General features: G+C 45.9%; 1 protein-coding gene across 2 annotated transcripts in view; it reads right to left on the bottom strand.

Annotated features, from left to right (window-relative positions):
* Positions 1-17,770, bottom strand: part of DZANK1 (double zinc ribbon and ankyrin repeat domains 1) — a 1,110,268-nt gene that overhangs the window by 575,449 nt on the left and 517,049 nt on the right. For both annotated transcript variants that reach the window (XM_069607537.1, XM_069607538.1), the window contains exon 10: positions 1,256-1,348. In XM_069607537.1, coding sequence (XP_069463638.1) covers positions 1,256-1,348 — 93 coding nt within the window. The remainder of the gene's footprint in view (positions 1-1,255; positions 1,349-17,770) is intronic.

Genomic DNA, 17,770 nt, shown 5'->3' with positions numbered 1-17,770 from the left:
CTGAAATGGTACCTTGTGAGAGTGACAAATTAATCACATTGACGATACCAAGAACCAAAAACTAACTGTACCCCCACAATGGAGTGTTCCTTTGAGAGTCTGACTCTGCTGTTATCTTATGAAATGTTTTGATAATATTGTAAGGAGACATACATCTGATGAGTATGACAGAGTGGTGTCTGACTTCACAAAACATTATGTTTGAGCGTAATGGGCTCCCAACCTCCTCCCGTTTGTCTTTCACCCTCATGTATCAGCATTGCTTTGTGTTTCTTTTCTCAAAGAAGGAAAACTGTAGGACTTTTATTAGAGTAATTTGTGGACAGGGAAGCACACAACGATGCATTTCGTGGTTATCAGACCGCTTGATCACACACCAATAAAGTTATGGTGGGTTTAAAAAGGTTTGAAAAAAAACTTTCACTTTAAATGTGAAAGTTGGAAAGTCCATTTGAGCCAAGTCACTAGGTGTCGTTGTGGAATATATATATGCACTGGCAATCATATTACTGCATGCTACATGTACTCAAAGGGTTAAATAAACTCTCGAACAAAAGATGTCCTCCTGCCTCTAGAGTTGAAGCTGTAGAGGCAGGGCACTTTGATAGATAGTTCAATCTGGCTGATGAAACATTTTCACCTGAACCGCTGTGAACCCTGAATACAATGGAAAGCTGATCATTCAGACAAAATTATCCCAGATAATAGCTCAAGCTCAACCCCACAGGTCGATTAACTGAGTACCACAAATGGGTAATAATAGAGATCTTTATTAGGTTACATGTGATCTTACCGACCACAATTACAGAGTGGTACATTTCATCGTGGACAAAACATTGCTGCAAGACACCTTTTAAAGTCTCCCCAACCTCACCCATTTTAACCGCACTACCCTTTATATATTTATTTAATCTTTTCAGTGTTTTTGTCTGCTCTGTTATGTACCACTGTGTTTTGTTTGCAATACATTTACTGGATACCCTTGATTATTACAGTGCACTGCTTAGAAACTCAAGGAATTCGACATGAAGTACTGTGCAGATCACCTAATTATTCTTTGCCCTTGCTTAAAGTCCGAGTACAAAAGAGACGCGAGTCTGTTAATGAGGATCCAGCAATAACAGGCGGGATATAGATCAACTGTGGGCAACATTATTAATACAAGCAGCTGGTATTTTCTCCTTCTGAAAAGGAATCGGCACGTGTAAACTCATTTGGCACACTGTGGTGTGACAGCAAGGAGCAAGAAACCTACCGTTTGGGTTTCAGACAGCCTGCCCTCACAGGTGACGCAGTGCTTCAGGTTCACCGGATTCCCGGTTCCGCAGAATCGACATATCGCCTTGCCCTGGAAAGCACAGAAATAAACAATTCTCAGCCAGATCTAACCCACTTTTAAAAAGGATCCCCTTTTAAAGAGTGATGTAAAAACATCCTCATACCCTACAGCTGACTGTATATGTACCTTGATTTTTTTTGATTTTGACATCTTTAAGCATACACATTATTTTGACATCTTTTCATGTGTCCATACTGAAAACTGGATAGATTGACAAACACAATGGTCTGATTTAAGCATTCAACTGAAAAGCGTAGCAGAGATAGATGTTTTGGATCACTGTCAAAAAATTTCCAAACAGAAAAATGGCACAACATTTTTTCTTCAAATTTATTGTGCTTTATTGGTTAAGAATAACCTTTACACAGAAATAACAGTTTCACATAAAACACAATTCTTTTAGGATGCTAAAAGAAAACAAAGGGCTGAGCTCCGACTCGCTAAGAAAACAAATGTACCTATTGAGTCTTACTACGCCAACGTTAGAACTATTAAAAACAGATACTGAGCGGCCATCAAACTTAGGAGAAGCTCAGAGATACACTAGGAGCATATGGTCCCTTCTGGTCGAAGCCAGGGGCCCAGGGAAAGGTCAATAAATTAATCCAATCGGTCCCCTGGAATGGGTGGTTATCCTTGAGAGTCGCAATGCACCTGAGAATGAGGAGTACCCACTCCCATTGAGCACTGTTCCACCTCTTCCTTCCATTGATGTGTCATATGAATCTGTACTTGGGAAGATTACGCAGTTAAAATCTTCGAGCCCCCGGCCCAAATGGGCTGGCTAATGTAGTAATCAAGAGCCAACCTGAATTTTGGGCCAGATTATTAACAATTATGTTTAAGAAAGTGCTATTAGAAGTTAACATTCCACCATCTTCGCATACTGCCATATTAATCCCAGTATTCAGAAGGGGTAATAAACTAGATCCCAATAACTACAGATTATTATCCATGCTTGACTCTACCGGCAAACCTTTTGCCTCCCTCTTACTCACTGAACTACAATCATGGGTTGATAAATCATGCATCCTCTGTAAATTTCAAAGCGGTTTCAGACACGGATACTCCACCACACAACCTCATTGTTATGGATATATTGTGGACTAGTGCTAGGAAGAACGGGAATCCGCCATTATACGCATTGTATGTAGATTTCAGAGCCGCATTCGATTCAAGACCAAGGAGAAAATTATGGTCTAAATTAAAGGCTATAGGCTGCTCGGAGCGGCTGCCTTTTTACCTTAGATTGTTACCTCAAACAACGTCTGTATCACTCAAACAGGATCAGGAGGGTCATATGACTGATAAGGTAAGGCAGAATAGGGGTGTTAAACAGGGTTGTGTTACCGCCCCCCGATCTACAATTTATATGTATACGATATCCCAAAGGCAATTGCATCAGCCCAAAACTGCCCACCTAGAATTGGCCAGGTGCCCTGCTCAGTGCTAGTTTATGCGGACAACCTGGTCATTTTGGACCACACATTTAATGGCATACGTAGATCGGCTTTAGCCTTATGGGAGTACGCAGACAATAATAGTCTCACAATTAATCTGGAAAAGACCCAGATTATGAGATTTACTAGTAAGGAAACTGCTTGCCTAAGACTTACTCTTTGTGATGCTGAAATTCTATATGCTCCCCATTACAAATACCTTGGTATTGATTTTGATTCTAAAGGTGACTATGTTACTTGCAAACAAGTGCGTAATATAAGAGCTGCACAGGTTACCGCATTGATCTACAACTTCACTAATCAACAAAGAGGTTTTACATGGTGAGGTACTCGTCAATTGTACATCCAAGTCTTTACTCCAATGATAACCTATGGTCTTGAAGCCTTACTACACACAGATCTGAAATGGCTTTAGATCATTGAGAGTACATTTTGACGGAAGTTTTTAGGCTTACCGGTCTGTGTCCAGATTACCCTTATAAGATTGGAGCTAGGATTAATTTCCCTAAAAGCCATCATATTGAAAAAGAGAGCAGACCTTTACCTGAGGATGTGCTTTAGCACAAAGAATGCTCTGCTGACAGCCATTTACCAGGAAACATAGTAGAACTCTGGGATTGGCTGGAAAATGATGCCACCTTGAGTGAGCTAAAAAAATATCAGTTTGTGACACATAGGCTATACACATTTAAGAAGCCCCAGTGCTACCTTAACCTCTGTCCCTCTAAGAGACTTAGGCGCTTCATACTATTAATGAGAGTAGCACATCTTCCCACCTTGATCGTGAAAGGCATAGTCAGTAAGACTCCTAAGGAAGACCAGTTTTGTCGACTCTGCAATAACCATGAAATACCAGAGTCGGCCAAACCTCTACTGTCGGAATGCCCCACAATGTCCAAAACGTATGAGCGCTATATTGGCATTTACGTTCACAATTTGGAAACAATTGGAGAGATGTCTTTCTGGCTACGCTGCACCAATACTAAGAGTATTCGATTGCTCACTGCCCTTTATAATGTCTGGCTGAAGATCAAAATCATATTAGGCATTTCAATATAAGGAACTGGGCATTTTGATTGAATGCCAGCTCCCACTGCAACACTATTGAGTATATACAGGGATTAATCCCCATTAGGATGAGAAGTCGGGGGATGAATCCTATAGAACTAACATAGGATCGCATGGGATTTAGATTTCCTTCCCCCTTTTCTGCACAGAACTACAGTACCTGGTTCCTTTAAAGCTTTTAATCAAAATGTATTTAAGGAATTTTGACGTTTTAGAGTTACTGTTCATGTAAAGTCGTTTGTATTGTAAGAAAGAAATGGAGGGACTTTCAAATGAATGATTTTAATATTTTATAAAGCATATTTTGATATTATTTGTGTTTAGAAAAAACTAATTAACTGTTTACAATATGTTTCTCTTTTCTTTATTGACTTAAGAAATTATATTTAGTATATATTATAATTGAATTTTATGTAAATGTGTATATTTTATTGTTTAAACTAAAAAACATTAATAAATAAAACACAATATTACAAATAATAAAAACACATAAAACCAATCAGACATCTTATACAAAATATAAAAACAAAATTACATATACTATCATCACATCGAAAGCTTCATAAATTTGTTGCCAGATATAACAAATCGTACAATTCATAACTAGATTTTCACACGCATATACCAAAGCCCAAAACTGGTCAATATGTATATATCACAAATCATATAAAAGGCTAGCATAGCCCTTTTCATGAATGTCAGTCAGAGCAATAGAATCAGCCAATAGGTATTTGGGTGTCTCTATTTCCGTCTTACATAACCTGCCCAATCATTCTGCTGCCAGTATAGACTGCCAAGCACCTGTTCCAGATATACTGGGAAGCTGGCCCATACATAAACACAAAATAATACGTCCAACTTTAGCATCTTTCAAATTCTTAACAAACATAAGGAGCATCAATAGGAAAACTTTGTAGTATATGTTTTTATAAAGACTTTTCAGCGAGTTTAGACATTCTATTATTTCTATCCCAAACAACAGCTTTCTTTTTGATCTCATAATATTTTAAGGCAAGATTATCATCTACAACAATTGAGCAACCTATGTCATTTTAAAAACTCTGCATCTCCTCAATCCAGACGCTTAAAACAGGTAAAGTGATGTTAAAATCAGTTCGGTTCACAAAAAGTGAATACATAGATTTATAATTATTATAGTTACCTAACATTTTTAAATACAAGGTGCTAGTGGCAATGTTTCTACGTGTGGCCAGAGGTATCAAGCCCAGCTCATTACAGATCGTTTCAACTGGAACCAAATTTGGAAGGCCCAAAGCTCTGCGCCACAGTTTACTTTCCAAGACACTTAACCAGGCTACTTCTTTTGATACAAAGATTTCTAGAACATATAAAATGCTAGCACAATGCAAGTTTTATACAACTCCAATAAATCTTCAATGGAGTATCCACCAGAACTTTGAATAAACAATCTAGTTGCCTGGAACTTAGCCATGATCATATCTGTAACAGTTTGAGAGCGAGTCATCCTATTAATAATGCTAGTAATAGGCATACCTAAGTAAATACAAGTGGTCACTTGCTGTATATTTTCTTTTTAATCACCCATTTATACTTTTTAATTGCTTTTCTGTTTACCTTAAAAGTCATAACCTTGGTTTTGCTAGGATTTATCAACGATTCATGGTTCGCTGTTTGCTCCATAAACACTATATCGTCTGCATAGGACAGCCAAGCTAATGGGCAAAGTTCTACGTGCGGCAGAACATTCTTACAGTTCTTAAAAATGCTTTCTAAATCAGCTATGTATATATTAAATAACATAGGAGCTAAAGTGCAGCCTTGTTTTAGCCCAAGATTCACTTGATAACCTAGCCGAACCATCTAGATTGCTTCTGATTTGAGCCATAGAATCTGAATAAAGTGTTTTGACAAACTACATTATTTGCAAGTGTAGTCCCAAATCTTTCATTTTTTTTCATAACACATGTCATAACACATGTCGTATAACAGTATCAAAAGCTTTTGTAAAATCAATAAAAATATATATATAGGAGACGTGGCTTGGAGCACCGACGATGTGGCTGCTCCTCCGAGAGCCTCCATGCCGGGCCCGCCGAAAATGTGGAATTAACAGAGTTTGGCATCAAATTACGTGCTCTCCAGCTACACCGCGCCATGGGAGGACCGAAGGACCTCAAAGGGCGAGTTTGAAGGCTCAAGGTGCCCGGGGGACCTCGAATTCCCTCCGGCAACCTCGCACTCCGGGAGCTGTGGAGAACAAGATGGCGGTCGGGAACCCGCTCAAAAGAATGGAGCCCGGCCGAGTGTCCTCTTCGGGGCGGATTAGGGGAGGAGCCCCTTGCCCATGGTCTGGATCGCAGATCCCTGGCGTAACTAGATCAGAGGCCCCCACTGCCTCCTGCCCTGCCTGGAGAGGGTCCCCGGCCCTGGAGGACTCTCCCCCTACTGCCGCTTATCCTGGAGCTGCACTTTTCGGCACCTCCCGTGGTGCAGGTGCGGCCGTGGCACCTGGGGAGACTTATGCTGAGGCGGGCGCGTTCCTGGTCCCCCGCTCTACTCCTCCTCCACCCCCCACTGACCGCTACCTTTGCCAGGCCTCGGCCCGAGCCCCCAGTGAATGTGGGGGCCGGGGTATGGATGCCTCTGCCCTGCTGGATATAGGGGCGAGGGGCCGCCTCGGAGGGTGGCTGGCCTCTAAGCTCCCCTCCGATCTTCCAGTCAGCTGGGCCAGCACAGCATGGCCTCGGGACATCTCTAGGGCCCGGAGGCCCCTCCACCATCACCTGGGGCGCCCCAGCCCACCCTGCTGCCCTGCTGAGGCGCACCAATGGCTCCGCGGAGAAGAGTGAACTCCCGCATTGATCTCCCCCCCAGAGTTCAACCTGCTTCCATCCACGGCCGCACCACAAAGCCTGCCTACCGGACCCGTCAACTTACTCCTGGGGCGCCCCTGCCGATCCAGCAGAACTTGGCGGGTTTCTCCTCGCCCCGAAGAGTATACACAGATAACTACAACAATAAGGCTGACGGAAGCCGCACCGGCTGGGACTGGACTGCCCGCTTGTAGGTAAGTCAGCGCCACCTGACCACCATTGTCCCCCCTTACAAGGCCTTTCCTGGTACACAGCCAGCAACACAGCCCTAAACAGGGATTTCTCCCTATTCCCTCTTCCTGGGGCGCCCCGGCCCATTCAATTACTTCCTTCCCCTGGCTACCGGATGCCAAGTGGATACTGACTGCCTCCACAGCGCTTGACTACCCGCTGCTGGTGCGGAAACCTCCCGTCTCTGCACTCCCCCCAACAAGACCACCAAAAGAAGGTACTAAGCACCCATGAACTTGAAGAGCTGCTAGGGGCAGACCCAGTAACGGCCACCCGGCTGCCCCTGCTAGTCAAAAACAAACACATTGACACTCCCCACCCCTCTAACAGGAATCACCCATGGCGAAGCAGTCAAAGGCCAATAAAAATGCGGACATCTCCATAATGCTACTGGCATCCGATAAGGCCAAGAAAACTGATACCCCCCTCAAAATGCCCCCACAAAAGACACCGGATGATAAAGAATCCCTAACAACCAAAGAGGACATCCAGGCCTTTATGGCAGACATCAAAACCGAGCTTAGATCATGCATGACGGAACTCACTACAAAACTTGAACACACCAACCAAAGAGTTACAGAAGTGGAACAGCGTATAGGGGAAATTGAAGTTTGCTCTCAGGACCAGTCAACATTGATGGGGGAGATCCAAAGCTCGATCCAGTCCCTGCTAAAAAGGTGTGAGATTCTAGAGTTTAAACAGGAGGACTTGGAAAACAGGACTTGTCGCAACAATCTCCAAATCCGGGGTATTCCAGACTCCATCCCGGACAAAGATCTCCCCGAATATGTGGGGAACTTCTTTCAAGCTCTCCTCCCCCACCTAGACAATCGTTGCTTCTATTGGACCGAACCCACAGGCTGCAACCTCGTCGGGGGGGTGTCAACAGACTCTCCTCCTGATGTGATAACCAGAGTGCATTTCTTTACAACTAAGTAAGCCATTTCAGAGATAAGCCGCACCCGAGATGAACTAGCCTTCCAGGGGTCCCCTCTTCAGATCTACCAGGACCTCTCACTACTCACTTTACAGAAGAGAAAATCCCTACGCCCTCTCACCCTTTTTCTACAAAACCGCCAGATCCGATACAGGTGGCTCTTTTCCTACGGCTCTTCAGTTCACCCACAACGGATCCCTCCGTAGAATTACCCATCTGGAGGACGCTGAGAAGATCCTACACACGGGCTCCCCCGAAGGTGCCTCTGCATGCACAGCAATCGACAACGGTGAAGCTCCAGCCTCCCCCAATAAAACCCAAGGGGACTTCTTGGTCCCGAGTCCCGAGATACGGGAAAAGAAAATGACTACCGGCACACTCCCCGCACGCTTCTGGCGAACCATCGCCCTCCTCGAATTCTCTAAAACCCCTGACGTACCCTCCTGAAAACACCAACTTCCTCAGCTTAAAAAATAAGCACATCGACAGGCCCCCCACAGCTCATGCCCATTTTTGAGGTACAAACCACCAATGAGTCCTTGGAATGATTTTTTCAAGCAGTTGCCAGACCCAGCCACGTTGGCGGAGTGCACGGCTATGGCCAAATTGGCCAAGGGGGGGTTTGTTTCTGAAGCCCCAGGCCCCCCCCACGTTGTACAAGTTGAGGCCCTCCCGTTGGAGGCTTTGTTTAAAAGTTCAGAGACAGAGTGACCAGCAGTTGCAATCCCTCTATAATGGCAGCTAGTCCTCCTCCCTCCGCAGCGATGGAGCCCCCAGGCTCTCAAACTCTTCGATTTATCTCCCTCAATGTCAAGGGTCTGAACTCCCCGGCTAAACGCAAATCGATCATCCAGAGACTCTTCGATGAAGACACTGGTGTAGCCTTGCTGCAGGAGACCCACCTGCTCCCGGGGGACTTTGGCCACTTCGATCTAAAGACTTCCCACTGCAGTTCTTGGCCTCGGGGGGCACCAAAAAAGGAGGGACGGCGATCCTCTTCAGATGGGACCTAAACCCACAGATTCTAAACGCCAAAATAGACCCAGAGGGCCGCTATGTGGCAATCCAGTGCCTCCTATTGGGCCAACTCTACATGCTGGTCTCTGCATGCACTCCTAATGTGGGCCAAACGGTATTCTACGAGTTCTTGGGCTCAACCCTTTCTTCCTTCTCAGAGGGGTTGAAGGTGATTGGAGGCGACTTCAATGGAGTCCCGGACCCCACAAAAGACAAGTCAAACCCACCATCTCTAAAGATCTTAACATAGCCTTGGGAATCCTGTGCCTCTTCAGGACCCTGGAGGTGGTGGACGCCTAGAGGGTGCTTCATCCCACAGAAAGGGACTTTTCAATTTACTCATACGTCCACAGGAGCTTCTCCAGAATTGTCAGCCTCCTAACCTCACCGCAAACTCTGGCCTACGCTGAGGAAATCTCGATTGGAACACATAATCAGACCATGCACCACTAACCATGGAATTCCGAGCCCACGAGGCTACACCTCCTCCACCCGCTGGGTTCTATTTGACCCAATCCTCAACGACATGCCCCTGAGAGATGCAATCGCCTCCACGATCTGTAACTTCAAGGAAAGCCGCAATGAAGACACCTCCCCGGCGAACACATGGGATGCTATGAAAGCGGTGGTCTGGGGGGAGCTCATCGCCCAGGGAGCTGCATATCAAAGCTAGGCGCCAAACCCACCTCTCCCTTAAGAAGGAGCTCCAAGAAGCAGACAAAACACAAGCTGAAGGGATGGTCCCCGAAGACACAACGGGCGATTCGCACCGCCCGCAACAAGATCGAGGCACTTTACGCCGAACACACAGCTCATCTCCTGGTCACGATGAAGCAATTTTGCTATGCTAAAAATAACAAAGCAAATAACCTATTAGTGAGCAAATTAGCCAAAGCAAGACGGACCAACACCATCACCGGGCTACGGGACTCCCAGGGTAGGGTCCACTATGCAGAGCGGGAGAAACAACAACTGGCGGCGGACCACCTGGCTCGTGTGATGTCCCCCACTCCCAGAGACCGAATACCTACAAAAGGTGACACTACCCCACCTGAAGGAGGCAGCCCGAACAAACCTCGACACGCCTATCACAAGCGAGGACGTTGAGGAGGTCATTAAAACCCTCAAAGCACGGGCCCCATGGGCCCGACAGGGGGCCCGACAGGTTCACAGCAAGATTCTACAAAATGTTCCAGCTGCAACTGGTGGCCCCTATGGTCGCCATCTTTAACTCTTCCAGAGCCTCTGAGCCATCCTAGCTGAAATAATCCACCCAGACCAGTCTGGCCTTATCGTCAATAGATCCACGGGCGACAACGTCCGCAGAGCCTTAAACTTGATTGATCTTACAACCCGGAAATCACTGAAACTAGTCCTGGTGGCCCTGGACGCTCTCAAAGCGTTCGACAAGGTGGACTGGACCTTTATGGGCCAAACTATGAAAGCCTTCCACATCGGACCCATGTTCCAGAAGATGGTCTTAGCTAACTACCAAACTCCAAAAACCCTTCTTAGAGTCAATGGTGCCCTTTCTGGTCTGATACCGCTTGGCTGCGGGACCAGGCAGGGATGCCCGCTATCCCCATTACTCTTTGCCATGGTGATGGAGCCATTTGCCCAGAGGATCAGAGCCAACCCCAACATCAAAGGCCCTCAGATTGGCCTCTCTCAACACAAAATAGCCCTCTATGCAGAAGATGTCCTGCTCACTCTCATGGAACCCGCTTGCTACCTGCGCCACACCCTGACAGAAATAGACAACTACGGAAAGGTCTCAGGCTTCTCTATTAACTACCACAAGTCAGTAGCTGTAACGCTCACCTGATTCCCACGGAGGCGCAGGTCTGGCTTCGAGTGCTGATGCTTCTTCAATGGTGAAGCGCAGGACTCTGAAGATGGACAGGAAGGGCCCCTCTACTCTGGCTTCTCCGGCTCGCAGGAATATTCCCCTGTGCGTGAAAAGGGAGTATTACCTACTGACTGAGTTATGCTCAAGCCTCCCACTCTCTTCCAACCCTCCACGATACCCTTCCACGATTCCCCGTGAAGTCTCACCTTAGGGTCAGGAAGGATGAGCTCTCCATCCTGCTTCTGATGCAGGGGCGCGTTGAAACCCAGTTACTTCACTGGATTGAGGATTGATGGGACTTCAGGTAAGCTTGACTATTCAGGTAAGGCTCTGTAAAAGTTCTGTTGCAAGGTCAAAAGTCAAAGCTTAATAATAATGTTCATTGTCTTTTTCCCCTTAGGGGCCGGGGTTCGGAATGCCGGAGATATGGCGCCGACCCGAAGTGAAACGTGCAGTTCCAGTAAATGACTGGTAAGTTCTGGATGAGCGCTCGGGTAATGTCTTTGCATTCGCTCATTCAATGTCTGTCTTTTTTCCCCATAGGGGCCGGGGTCCGGATGCCTGGAAGCGGCAAGACCCGAAATGAAATGGGAATGACCCAACAGGTAAGACTTAGAAGGAAACTGAGCTTTTCCTATTCCCTTCCTTCTCTCACCTTGTTCTTGTCTTTTTCTCTCTAGGCTCTGGGAAGTGGCTGTGGATCCGGATGATCGCTGCTGAAGATGGTGGCGTCCAGGAAGGTGAGTGAAATGCAGCGCTGCAGCGATCGTAGCGAAATGCTTTTAAAATGATGTCTTCCTTTTCAGGATCGTCGGTGTGATGTCTCTGTGGTGCTGATTTAGCAGGTAAGGTCTTTTGTCTCCCTTTGCAGGTGACCCAGGATACTGACAGGTGTGGCTGAGGTCCAGATGCAGGAGCTGACACGGTGAGCGTCCAGCTGCGAGGAGCAGAACAACGCGAAGCGTGAGTTGCTGATCGGGCGAGGTTTAAATAGCTTTGGAAGAATTTCCAAGTGTGTATCCTTCCACCGATCAGGTATGTATCCTTCCCCGACCACACCCGGGTGGAAAGTAGGTCCACAGGTAAAGTAGTTCCATTCAGGCCTCAAGAGGGCCTGGATGTAGCAGCATGGTCTGCATCAGGTAAGTGCACCTTAAAACACTTGAACATATGTCTAGCTTTATGAGCCTGGCGCCTAAGGCGCCAGGACAGGGGTCCAACATGAGCCCGGCGCCTAAGGCGCCAGGACTGTGTCCAAAGGGCCCCAGCTTGGGCCCGCTGGCACTTCCCTGGGGGAAATGATGCCTGCCTCTGGGGTTGCTGGGTCCGACCTGGCTCCTTGGAGGTAGGCATCATGACAGTAGCCCTGGGGTCTGGCCTGTCACTGGGCGGCCGAGAGGCCCTCTCCTCACTATGCCCCGTACAATGGAGAGATATCCTGGCAGACCCTAAAGCGGTTTATCAAGCAAACTTCCCCCCCCACTCTTTCGTGAACTGGAAAAAGACCTGAAGAGGTGGGCGAAGCAGGAAATCTCCACGATGGGGCGCATCACAGCGAGCAAGATGAACCTCCTTCCCAGATTCCTGTATGCATGCTCTGCTCTGCCCGTACCGATTCCACCGGCTGCCCTCCAGGGACTCCAGAGGAAACTGCTCAAATTTATCTGAAAAAGCAAAAAGGCCATATATCCCCCCTAAGAACAATGCTGGGAAACACATGCCTAGGAAGACTAGGAGTACCGGACCTTCAGAACTACCAAATAGCGGCCCAACTAGCCTACACTCATGCCTGGCTAATGACTTTGGGGCGCCCCTGATGGGTGGAGATAGAACAATCCCGGCTGTCTCTTCCTCTTCGATTTCTCCCACACACTCCACCACACCTCCGACAAAGCAGAGAGGAACTACTACTTTCCACCAAACACACCCTAAAAGCATGGGACTGGGCGCGGCGGCGACAAAAGTTCCTGAAGGGCTTTAGCCCCATCTCCCCGGTCTTTATGAACCCTTCTTTTGCCCCCGGAACCAATCCCCACAATTTCAAGAACTGGATAAGGGGAGGCTTGGAGTCTCTGGGTCAACCTTTCACGGAAGGTCACCCGCGAACATTTGAACAATGCAAAGAGACCTTCCGGCTGAAAGAAACAGATAGGTTTACCTATATTCAACTTCGGCACTGGTGCTTTCACCCGCAAAACCAGCAAGCAACAACGCGCACACCAACACCACTCGAACTAACTATATAAACGCTTTTCGGGAGACTGTCTCAGCTCCAGAACCCGAGCAATGGCTCAATAGGTGGCAGATCTAGGGCACCCGCTAACTGACCAGAACTGGGTGGATATTTTGTCACAAACTCATTCAGAGTCCTCTTGCATCACAAACCAAGAATGCGCATACAAACTCCTATTACGGTGGTACTACCCCCCTCTAAGGTTTCATCACATAAATCAGGCCCTGAGCCCCGCCTGCTGGAGACTATGCGGACAGCCAGGTTCCTTTTCCCACATGTGGTGGTCGTGCCCGAAAGTTCAGCTCTTCTGGTCCCAATGTGTGACCACATTTGCAAACATCACCCAGAAGGCATTCCCACTTGAACCTGAAACTATCCTTCTGGGGCCCCGGTCCCGGGATGCTACCCAAGATCAGGAAGAAAGGCCACACTCCTGACTCAATGCCTCCTGGCAGTGCGGATTGTGGTGGCCCGTACTTGGAAGACCGCTGAGGGACCACTGATGGTGCTGTGGTGGGGGAAAGTTTGGGATATTCTGATTGCAGAGAAGATAACAGCGGCCAGAGCTGGGACTCTGCACCGCTTTCAGGATATTTGGGCCCCATTCCTAGGCTATAATCGGAGGTTCCCGGCCATAACCCACCTACCCCGGAACACCGCAAGAATTCTGAAAAGGACAGAAACTAACCGAACGGAAGCAGCAGCATAGAGGGGGGGGGCAGGAAGGGTTGGGGGCTGGCTGCCATGTGCTGATTTTGCTTGTAATGTTTTCACTCTGCTCTGTTGCAAACAGTTTAAAAAAGATATATACACATATATATATATATATATATATATATAGATTTGCTTTTTGATGCCAAAGTCATCTGAATAAACTACATTAAAGTTCAGAGATTTGATAATGTACTAAAATCCTTCCTAAAACCCGATTGTTGACATTTAAGTATTTTTTCTCTCTGCAACCATTCATTAATATACCTTCATAACAACTGTGCATATATATTTGAACAAGAGTCAATCATGGCTTAAAGCCAGTAATTTTCAGGGGATTCACGTGCACCCTTCTTATAAATGTGAATTAGCATCAAGCATTTAATCCAGTTTAAACAATTTCCAAAAAAATGACAAATTGTGTGACCATATTTGGGGATTTTTCTTATGTAATAAATTTGGCAATCCATCTGGGCCCAGAGCCCTACATGGTTTTAATCTCAATATGATGTCTTCAATATCTGCCACTGTAAAGATAAAGAACCCTATGTCCTGTGTATCTTGATAATCCCTTTTTAAATCAGGCACATCATTGCGATCATAAACATTCAAAATAAATCTGTTAAAATAGATTACTGACCTCTGACCTGGTGAGCAGAGGTTCAGAAGGCCTGCCTAGTTTCTTGGAACAGGATAACCTTCTGGACAAGCCAGACCAATCAAGGTAGCATTGGCGGTGGTCAACACTAGGTCTCAGGAGGGGTGAGGGTGACTGAAAGACTTCAATGAGCACACAGAGTAAAGGACACTACAAATCACTCCCAGTCAGGTGTGTATATATATTAAAAATACAAATACATTTATTCAAGGCCTTTGAGTTTCAACACACAGTAATTAGCAACAGTAATACTTTTAAACCAACACAATCATATATATATATATATATATATATATATATATATATATAGACACAATACCAAGTGGCCTAAAGGGTTAATGCACAAAATGGGTCCACAACCTAAAAAGGAAAGGGAGCAAGCAGTGCAAATAGTCTTTAGGCAATTCTGCAGTAATCAAATCCTAACTGAAAGGGTATCAGGTAATAAAGGCAGTCCAGTCCCTAACGAAGAGTGGAGCCTATTGCTCAAATGTGCCAGCAATGCTGGCGCACGCGGTAGTGCAGAAGGGTGAAAACGGGGTCTCTTGTATGGTCTGTAGCAGCTTAGTAAGGTGGGTGAGGTGATGCGGAATAACTTCCCACTATTCGTGGAGGGTCTCCCCAAAAGGGCAGAACAGGTTCCAGGCATTGGGAATGGTCCGATAGCTCAGGCTATCTGCGAAAAGGAGAGTGGCCCTCAAGGGACACTTGTGCGTAAAAATTGGGGGATGTGCTAGTGGCCACCTGTAAGGGTTGCTAGTACTCATCGACCCCCGGCGCACTCCGTAGCAAACTTCGGCAGTCGAGTCCACTTCAGTTGCAGGTTCAAATGCAGCAATTGTGCAGCTCTGCAGTTTTCAGCGGAGAAGTTACAGCGTTGATTCCCAATTGGGACCAGTGGAAATTTTTCAGCTCCTGGTGGATGGATCGGGCCAGTTTCACTGTAGTAGGCTTCAGGGCATAGGGGGTGGCACAGCAGCAAGGCACCTGCAAAGTTCATCCCCACGGCTGGGCGGGTGTACTCCGGTTCGGGCGCTCTCTCTTTATTCCAGACCTGGGAATGCCAAGTGTACGAAATTCGGTGTGAGAGTGCCATGAACAGAGAGCTTTGGATGTCTAAGTTTGAAGGGGCTCCTCGAAACGGCGGCAGTGTCACAGCAAAGGTGTTGCGCAAGTTGGTCAGCTCACTGGTTGACCCAGGGACACTTCCGAGAAGGCTTACTTGCAGGATTTGATGAAGGTGCCGAGAATAGTTGGTCCCACTAGTCAAATGGGTCGAAGTGTCTTCATAGACCTTCTAGTTCGATCAGATGCAGAGGGGTCGAGCGGGACGACAGCCAGCTAAGGGTGCCAAACCTTCTAGCGGGTCTCCAACGGTTCCTCGACTTGGCTTCTTAGTTTCAGGATGCTTGGATCCTATCCTAGGTTCAGTGAGAACTCAAGAGATCGACCTGGTATGGGTGTTTGGAGCCCTTTCTTAACCAGAATCTCCTTCACGCAAAATGAAGAGGACCCAATGGGAGATCTGCTCACATACAGGCACACCAGACGTGGACCAATCACAGACTACAGTGGTCCCAGTCATTCACAGCACATCAGAGACTCTGGCACCCAGGATGTGGATTGCAACTAGACAGTTCAGCCCACATCCTGGGGCACGCACACAAGGCTTACAGAAGCCTGCGAAAGCTTGGCGCTTCACAGGAAAACGCATCCCTAAATAAGGACTGACCCGGGTCGGCTCAACCTGGGGGAAGGTGAAGGGGCAAGATGGCCAAAGGACAGGACAAAGAACCTCGTGGCATGGCCATTTTGGAGCCAGGCCACCTTTCTGTGCCAACTACGGTAAACGCCGTTTGCATGGCAAGAAAGGGTTAAAAATACACTAAAAGATAAGCTGCTACCAGCCCTGTCCAAGGCACATCTGGACTACTCCTAAAAAATCCTTTAATGGTGTCTAGGACTTACGGAAATGACAGGAAGACCCAAGATCACTGTACTGTAAGGTACATTGTGCACTTGTAACATGTTGCAGAAAAGTTGCAACATTGGAAAGGACTAAGGGAAACAAAAGGCCTGATTCATGGAAGTGTTTTATAATGGCACAAATGCCATAGGAAAACGTTCTGGAATCGGGCCCAAAGTCTCCCAGTACGGACTGTCTTTAAGGGCATGTCAGTTTCCCCATAAATGGGAATCTTTCTTAACAATATCCTTTCCATATTTCATTAGAAATAGGATTTATTTCTTGTTTTCCTAATTTGAGATTGTTATGTTCATGATAGATATGCCAGAATGTACACGAGTCAGAGATTCTAAGGGCTCTGTTCATGCTTTGCCACCGGACTGATGCCATGGATCCCTTGTGAATCCATATCCCATTCCTAAATTTCAACCTTAATTTACCAATAATCTGTCGCTAGGTCAATTGGTCTAACATTTTTTTTATTTTATTTAAAAGTTAGCTGTAGTTCTTTTTTCTTGCGGTCTATAATATAATCAATCATTGTTTTCCTTTTTTGATTTAGTGAAGGTGTTTCTTTGCGATTCCTCGGCTTCCTTAAAATTAGAGGTATTTATTTGCTGATAATTCGCCGGGTTAATGCATCTCAATTGATCATCACTGCAAAGGTGGAGCCGTAAGAGTTGATCAAACCTATTTATGCTTTTCTTAGACCATCTTATTCGCTTGCAAGCATGATTAAATGAATATTACCCCTCAAAGTGTTCTAGATTTTTACATAGGCGGCAATCTAAAAATAACTCCACAAATCGCATGGTCACTCAAATTATGAGAGATCAAAGCGAGTAACCAGATCATAACCTATTGATTTCATTAACTCATAATCAGTGCATGAGTACAGAGTGCCATTAGTCTAAGTGTAAAATATACCATCCTTATCCATTTTTATTACTTGAATTAATTACCATGAGTAAATACAAGATAACCAAATGTCCTTCCCGTCCATCACCTCATCCAAGCCAATTGCTTGGATAGCATAATTATTTTTCATAATGTATAAATCACCAAATTGACCCTCCTTCTTATTTGTTATTAGGTGGTGGTAATTTAAATTGCCCAAAATGAAGTATTGACACTTAGGATATTCTTCTATACATTTTTCTATTGGGTAATTTTATTTGTCACTTTCAACAAATTACCTGGGGGGGTTATAGACATTTATAAGTAGAATATTAGTTTTCCCATTTTCTCCTTTAAACTTAAAGTGTACTGCAGTTACATTTGGACATTGATGTGATGGTAGGAATTCAGCCTCGTCAATATGAGAGATACCACCAATAATTAAGTACCCAAAGGGTCATCCTTTATGATTACATTGTGCCAATTCTGGAGAAATGTTAAACCCATTTAGATACAGTGATTGCATAAGCCAAGTCCTTTGTAATGAAA

This window comes from Ambystoma mexicanum, chromosome 4q (assembly GCF_040938575.1).
Source record: "Ambystoma mexicanum isolate Mex_15411 chromosome 4q, UKY_AmexF1_1, whole genome shotgun sequence".
In the NCBI taxonomy this organism is placed as follows: domain Eukaryota; kingdom Metazoa; phylum Chordata; class Amphibia; order Caudata; family Ambystomatidae; genus Ambystoma; species Ambystoma mexicanum.
Note: the sequence above shows the minus strand (reverse complement) of the source record. Positions and strands in the feature narration are given on the sequence as shown.